Below are 8526 nucleotides of genomic sequence, written 5' to 3'. Positions count from 1 at the left end.
CTGGTCGTAAGTAGACTAATTTATCAGGGTTGCTGCAAAACTAAATTTTCAAAATTCCCTGTCAAATTTTTCATTTTCCCCCGACGATTATTATTCAAAGACAAAAATCCTAATCTTGTAACATTTTTATTATATAACATTTTATACATGTAATAAAATAATTTTTAATTTTTAGTTTATTATCTTCAGGAATGCCACAGCCTGATTTTCTTGAAAAAAAAAATGAAAAAGTGACCTACTTCAACCAAAAAAAGTAGCCACAAGCCTGCCATAACTGACGAATGTGCAAAACTATCTGACGACACATATTGTATCGAGGAGCATAAACGAGGACACATAAAATTGTATTTAAAAATTACCAATAACCAGTCCTTTGTCATTCATCAGTCAAAGAACATTTTCACGCAACAGTAGGAAAAAAAGAAAAAATTTGATTGTTTTCGGTCAAATTGGACTAAATTTAGAGGAATTAAAAAAATGAAAAGAATTCCCTGATATTCATATAAATTCCAGGGACATTTAAAAGAAAATTCAAGTGAACTGATCCGATTTAAGAATATAAAAAATGCATTAAATTTGGTATGTTGAAATGAGCTGAGAAAAATGCATGAGAACTTAAAAGAATTTGACAAAATGTATAAAAATTCAAGGTGAGTTTAAAAAAATTCAGGATGGCTTAAACAAAAATTTATTAAAATCACCGGAATTGATTGAGTTCAGTAGAATTCAAATTATTTTTAAAAAATTCAAGAGAATTCAAAAGAATTTTAAAAAATGCAGGACAAATTAATAGCAATTTAGGATGAGTTTTCTTTAAAAACCACTAAAATATTATACGATTCCGTGGAACTTTATTACATCTGATAATACTTGAGAGCTTCAAAAATTCCTTAAAATCCTTGAAATGCACATAAATCTATCAACCTTTCGGAAATTTTAAAATACCCTAAAATCTTTAAAACTCTTTGAAATGCCCTCAAATTATTGAAATCAATTGAAAAAAGTTCCTTGGAATATTGTCAAATATCCTAACATCTTAAAAATCTTTGGAAATACCTTAAAACATTTTAAAATCTTTGAAACCCCTTAATTCTTCTAAATAAATTCTTCGATATCCTCGGAAATATGATGAAATCCCGAAGAACCTTTTGTAATACCCTAAAATATTGCCAACAATTTGAAAACCTTCAGATTAACGATAACAATTAAAATTTTCATATAACCTTTTAAAATTCCCTAAAATATTTCAAATCCTATGAAATACCTTGAAACCTTGAAAGCCCCTCAATTCTTATGAATAAATTCTTAGAAATTCACTAAAATATGATAAAATCCCGTGAAATTACAACAAATCTAATAATTCCTTAAAATCGTTGGAAACTTCTTAAAATGCTCAAGTCCCTTAAAAATTGCTCTGAATCTTGTAAAACGCCCAAAAATATTTCAAATCTTTCAAAACCTTTGGAAATGGCAATTATGTATTGATTTTTATCACACTATACTGGTTCGGATACTAATTTATCAACTATTTCTTGTACAATTATTAATCAATGCAAATGTAAAGAACTTTTATGAAATTTGAGCAATTCTCATTAGTGTTATTATAAAATTGTAAAAATTATAATCATATAATGAGACGGCTAAGAAATCCGGCAAAATAAAATCCCCTAATTTGAACAATTAAAAAAATTGGTTTTTTAGTCAATATTATTTATTTATTAAAAATACAATCAAATATTTGTGTGAAAGAAAATTTTTTTAATGTTTAAAGTTTCTAAAAATTATTATTTGAATTTAAAATAACAATAATTGTATAAAAATAGCATTCAAAAAATATAATTTAAAACACGTGCGCTTCGAACGAAAAAACAAAATTCTCCCTAAATTATCCCCAAACGTAGAATTTATATTTAATTAAATTCACTAAGTTTTATTAATTTACATTTTTCAAACAAAACAGGATTTAATTCAGCACTGATTTATCGCGAAGTTTCTGTTTCATTTCTTTAAACAATTGTTTTTGAGAACGTTTTTTTATAATTTAAAAAAAATACTATACACATTTTCATACAAAATTTTCAGAAACTTTCAACACTAAGAACATTTTTTCTTTGATAAAAATATTTTATTATTTTATTGTTAATAAATAAATAATATTGATTAAGAAACAATTATTTTAACTGTTTATATTCGGGAATTTTCTAGTTCTGATATTTTATAATTCGGCAATTTTCTGTTGGAAATTTTATTATACTGTAGTTTTCCAAATTGGGATTTGTATATTTCAAAAACATTATAATTTCAAGAATTTTATTATTCAGGATTTTTTCAATTCGGAAAAAAAATCAAGTTGTATCAGTTCGCAAATTCATCGTAAACTATGCGATGATTACAAACCTATCGTCTTCCATGCACTTCAAGGAGATTTACCAAACAATTTCCGATATTGAAATTAATTTTAAACCAAAGAAGTAATTCGATATTCTCACGATAAACTTGTGCTTGTTTTTTTTTTTTTTTAACTGTTTGAACGAACGTTTATACTTGTACGAAAAGAGTTAAAAATTTCGCAGAAATTTGCACTGATTTGTGTGTCATTGTAGAAAAACAATCGTAAAACGTATACTTGATATTCTGACACGAAAAGGAGACCAACCCAAACACCAGGGAAGGGCAGACTAAAATTGTAAGCGGTCTATTTTCGATCTACCTTGTGTGAATGCATGACTAGTGTGGGTACTCGTACAGGAAAAGAGCAGATAATATTGGATTCTTTACTATTGTCAAGGTTACAATTAAGTCACCAGAGTTAAATTCCAATTTAACTAAAGTTTTTACTTTTTGAAAAAACTCGGATTTTTTAAATACTAGGCGCGATTGTTATTTTATTCTCTCAAGCAATTTTTAAATTAAAATATAAAATAATTATTCATTCAAGACTTTTGCATTTCATATTATCTATAGGGTGGCGATTTCAAATTCTCGGTCATTTCCCGGTAAGTTTTTCAATTTTCCCAGTAAATGAATTTTAAAACTAGCATCTTAATATTGCACTAAAAAATATCAATTTAAAAAAAAATGGAATAGTTAAACTTTCAGTTGAAAAAATTAATTTTCAATAAAAAAAGAACGGATTTTCAATAAAATAGTTCAATTTTTAACCTAAGTGATTTTTTAACAAAACAATTATTTTTTACAAAAAAGATAAATTGTTAAAAAAAAACCTGAAATAATTAAACTTTAAGTAGAAAAATTAATGTCCATCCAAGCAGATGATATTTCAACTAAAGCTATGGAATTAGTTAAATTTTTCGTAAAAAAAATTAATTTCAACAAAAAAAAAACTTTAAAAAAAATAGTTACATTTTCCAACAAAGTGATGAATTTTCAACTAAAATTGTAAATCTACAACTGGAATAGTTGAATTTTAAAAAAAAAAGATCAATTTTCAAATCAAATGATAAATCTTTAATGATAATAATAAAATTTTCGACCAAAAAGATCAATTTTTAACCAAGAAGGTAACTTTCTACCAAAAAATATGAAATTTCAACTAAAAAAAAAATCATTTTTGACACCGAAATTGAATCATTACATTTTTAATAAAAAAATGAATGTTTAACCAAAGAGATGAATTTTTATCTGAAATCATGAAATATTCAACTAGAATAATAGTTACATTTTTAGTTTAAAAAGAAAATAATGTTCAACCAAAAAAGAAAGAAATTTTGAACAAAACAGTTCAATTTTCGGCCGAAAAATTCCTTTTCGTCCAAATAAACAAGAAGTTTTCAATCAAATAGTTTATATTTGAACAAAATAAATTCATTTTCACATAAAATGATGAAGCTTCAACCAAGTAATTTTACTTTCAACCTAAAATATGATTTTTTAACTAAAATGATAAATATTTAAATATAACATTTGAATTTTTAACCGAAAAAAAAAGTTTAAACAAGAATATTCACTTGCAAAGAAAAAGATAATTTTCTACAAAAAAAATCTATTTTGAACAAAATATGTGGATTTTCAACGAAATAGTTGAGTTTTTAATTAAAAAAGACCAATTTTATTCCAAATTGTTGAATTTTGAACAAGGAAAGATCAATTTCAATCAAAAATAGACATTCAAATATTCAATTAAAGGAATTAATTTTCAGCCAAAATGATGAATTTTCAACTGGAATAATTGACTTTTATACCAACCAGATGTATTTTTAACCATTAGGATTAATTTTGTACAAAAGGGGTAATTTTTCAAAAAGTACATAAACTTTCAAACCACTAGTTTCATTTTTAAATAAAAAAATGTCAATTTTCAACAAAATAGGTGACTTTTCATTTAACAAAAAAAGAAAAATTTTCAACCAAATATATAATAGATAAGTTTTCTGTTAAATATCGTATTGTTAACCAATAAAAATGAAATGGATTTTGAGCAAAATAGCTCAATTTTCTATTGGATTAATACATTTTTAGTTTAAAAAAATTATTTTCAACATAGTAGTGACATTTTTAACCGGATATGAGTTTCAAATTTAAATAATGAATCTTCAACCAAAAAAATGAATTAAAAAAAAAGTTTAACTTGCAACCATCTAGTTGAATTTTTTTACTAAAGAAAAATGAATTCGCAATGTACAATTTAGAAAATTTGTCTATTATAATTCAGCAATGTTTATAAAATATATAAAATTTAGAAGACAACACAATGAAATTGTGACAAATTCTGACTTTGAACAGGAATTCTTTTAAATTCCTTTCTTCTAAAGCTGAATAATTCTTTTTAAAAAATTCACGCTCCATGCACAAAATTACCAGTTAATAAATTAACTTAATTAAATTCAAGTTGAATTTTTAATCCAATAGTTGAATTACAAACAGCTTTTTCTTTATACAAAAGGATGCATTTTTAACCAGGATGATTAATTTTCGATCAAAAGAGACGAATTTTGAAGAAAATACATACATTTTGAACTAGAAAAGATACATTTTTAATAAAATAATAAAAATTTCCACCCAAAATTGAATGGTTACATTTTATTAGTTAAAAAAATTAATTCTCAGAAAAAAAGAAGTTTCAACACACTAGTTACATTTTCAACAAAAACCGATAAATTTTCAACTAATATTATGAATTGACAAAAAAATAATTTTCAACGAAAGAATTCAACCCAAAAGATGATTTTTTATTCCAGAAAATTTATATTTTAAAGATTTTCTAAATTTTCTACGAAAAAGGCGAATTTTTCACAAAGTAATAGATAAGTTTTCAAACAACTAGTTTAATTTCGAAATTAAAGATATAAATTTTTAACCAAACAGTTGAATTTTTATAACTAAAAAAAATGTTTTCAAGCAAAAATAGAATGGTTATTATTTGTTAAAAATCTAAATATTAAGCAAATAAATAAAAACGGAGTTTCAACAAAATAGTTCGATTTTAAACCAAATAGTTAAATTTTTTATTCGAAAAGTTTTTTTTAAAAATAAAATAGTCACATTTTCAAGCAGAGATTAATTCTCTAGAAAAGGGCGAACTTTTTACAAAATAGATAAATTTTAAAATAAATAGTTTAATTTCTAATAAAAAACATCAATTTTCGACCAAATAGTAGGATTTTTAGTTAAAAAAAATTAATTCCAACAAAGTAGTTACATTTTCAACCGGACATTAATTTTTTACAAAAATGCGAATATCAATTTTCATTCAAATATTCGAATTTTCATCCAAAAATTATACATTTTCAAACAAAAATAGAATGTTTAATTTTTCTGTTAAAAGTCTAAATCTTAATCCCCCCAAAAAACGGATTTTCAGCAAAACAGTAAAAAAATTTACTGGAATAGTTAAATTTTTAGTCAAAAAAAATTGATTTTCAATAAAGTAGTTACATTTTCAACCAGAGATAATTTTTATGAAAGGCGAATTTTTTACAAAATAGATAAATTTTCAAACAAATAGTTTAATTTCTAATAAAAAAAATATTAATTTTCAAACAAATAGTTGAATTTTTAGTTGAAAAAATTTATTCTCAACAAAGTAGTTACATTTTCAACCAGAGATTAATTTTCTAAAAAAGTCGAAGTTTTTACAAAGTAGATACGTTTTCAAGCAAGTAGTCTAATTTCTAATACAAAATATCAATTTTCAATAAAATATTCGAATTTTCATCCAAAAATTATACATTTTCAACAAAAAATTGAATGGTTCATTTTTATGTTAAAAATCTAATTCTTAACAAACAAAAAAAACGGATTTTCAGCAAAATATTAATTTTTTTTGACTGAAAGTTAAATTTTGAGTTAAAAATTTTTTTTTTTAATAAAGTAGTTACATTTTCAACCAGAGATAACTTTCTACAAAATAGATAAATTTTCGGACAAATCACTTAATTTCTAATAAAAAAATATCAATTATCAACCAAATAGTTGAATTTTTAGTTTAAAAAATTTATTTTCAATAAAATAGTTACATTTTCAGCCAGAGATAATTTACTAAAAAAAGGCGAATTTTTTACAAAATCGATAAATTTTCAAACAAAGAGTTTAATTTCCAATAAAAAAAATCATTTTTTAAACATATAGTTAAATTTTTAGTTAAAAAAAATTAACTTTCAACAAAATAATTAAATTGAAGCAATTAGTTTTAATTTCTAATAAAAAATATCAATTTTCAATAAAATATTCGAATTTTCATCAAAAAATGATACATTTTCAACAAAAAATAGAATGGTTCATTTTTATGTTAAAAATCTCATTCTTAACAAAAACAACAAAATAATTAAAATAACGGATTTTCAGCATAAGTTAAATTTTTTACTGGAATAGTTATATTTTTTAGTTAAAAAAATTGATTTTCAAGAAAGTAGTTACATTTTCAACATAAAAATTAATTATTTAACAAAGGAGTTTAACTTAAGAACCAAGTAGTTGCATTTGTAACAAAAAAAAAACAAGAATTCGCAACCATTAATATAAAAAAAGAATTATTATAATTCAGAAATATTTCTTCTTTAAAATGCCACTTCTACTCTAAAAACTACCTGAAACACTTTCTTTACCTTAAGAATAGGGAACATTCAAATTGTGATTCAAATTATGATTCTATAAAAAAATTCCCATTCCATGTAAAAAAATTCCCTGTTCCAAGGGAAATTATATTTCTTTACGGAAATTCTCTCTCCTAAAATTAAAAACGATAACTATTTTCTAAAATTCCCTGTTCTAGGCAGGATTAATGAGTAAGCGAATAAAACGTGATAAATACATTTTTTTTGAAAAAATTGAGAAATTGATCAGCGAAAAAATCTCAGAGAGAAAAAATGCTAAAGGTTTTTCTTATAATCAAAAATAATAAAAATTCAATAATAAATATTATTTAATCAAAGAAAAACTGAGATAATCTGAAAAATGTGAGACTGTAGATCAGGGTGGTCCAAAAATTTTTTTTCGAATTTTTATGCAAAACTCCCGGAAATTTACTCGAATCCACAAAAAAATAAACCCAATTTTTTTAAATAATATTTAGAGGTGGCGCAAGCCCCATGAAGTTTAACACGAATTTCCCATAAGAAAAAAAGACGTTTTTGTAAATCTAATTCAAAATTCTCAATATTAGGTAAATCGAGTTCGAATTCACAATTTCTCTTCACAATTAGTCACAGAATGCGAATAAAATATTACTTTTCAAACATCACCCCCATAAGTCTGTTTTATAGGGTCCCAAAAAAAACCCAAGTATGAAAAAATGGGTTTTTCGAGTTTCTGGCGCTAATTATGATTTTTTTGCGGTTTTTTTTAACGTAGATTGTTTCAAATACATGAAATAATACTTTATACTGATAATTAGATGTTTATTGAAATTGTTTAAACAATTTATTATTGTTTTTCGGAACTTTTTCTTATAAAAGGGTTAGAAAGTCAAGGTTCTTTTCTGAATTTTCGAACTTATTTTCAACGTTTCAGTTAGAACGAGGTAATAATCAATTAAAGTTAACAAAAATGATTGTTTAAACAATTTGTTATTAATTATATAACAATATTCTCTTAGAATAATGCTACAAAGTTGCGGTTATTTTCTGAAATTTTCAACTTTTTGTCCACTTTTAACTTAAAGTGAGTAATTATTTAATTTAATTTAGCAAAAATAATTGTTTAAACATATTGTTAATGTTTATAGCTATCTTCTTTTAGATTAATACTGCATAGTTGCGGTTTTTTCCTGAAATGTTTAACTTTTTATCACTTTTCAATTAGAGTTAAGTAATAATTAATTCATGTTAACAAAATAATTGTTTAAACAATTTATTATCATTGCTAATAATATTTTCTTTGCTTAATGATAGAAACTCGCGGGTTTTTCTGAAATGTTTAACTTTGCTTTACCCCTTAAGTTGTGAACAAATAATAAATAAACATTAGAAGAGTGAATGGGAAACTGAGTGAATGTTTCGATATTATTCAAGGAGTTAGACAAGGATACGTTATGTCTTCATGGTTATTTATATTATTTATGGACAAGTG

The 8526-nt window shown here is 23.7% G+C and overlaps 1 protein-coding gene across 3 annotated transcripts in view; it reads right to left on the bottom strand.

Moving 5' to 3' along the window:
- Positions 1-8526, bottom strand: part of LOC117171727 (DCN1-like protein 4) — a 39856-nt gene that overhangs the window by 24276 nt on the left and 7054 nt on the right. The window contains exon 1 of one of the 3 annotated variants that reach the window (XM_033359291.1): positions 2398-2656. The exons of the other annotated variants lie outside the window; for them this stretch is intronic. Coding sequence (XP_033215182.1) covers positions 2398-2411 — 14 coding nt within the window. The 5' untranslated portion in view covers positions 2412-2656. Of the gene's footprint in view, positions 1-2397; positions 2657-8526 lie in introns of those variants that run through there. 3 annotated transcript variants of the gene reach the window in all.

Source organism: Belonocnema kinseyi, chromosome 4 (genome assembly GCF_010883055.1).
Source record: "Belonocnema kinseyi isolate 2016_QV_RU_SX_M_011 chromosome 4, B_treatae_v1, whole genome shotgun sequence".
Lineage (NCBI taxonomy): Eukaryota > Metazoa > Arthropoda > Insecta > Hymenoptera > Cynipidae > Belonocnema > Belonocnema kinseyi.
This window is presented reverse-complemented; position numbering and strand designations above follow the sequence as displayed.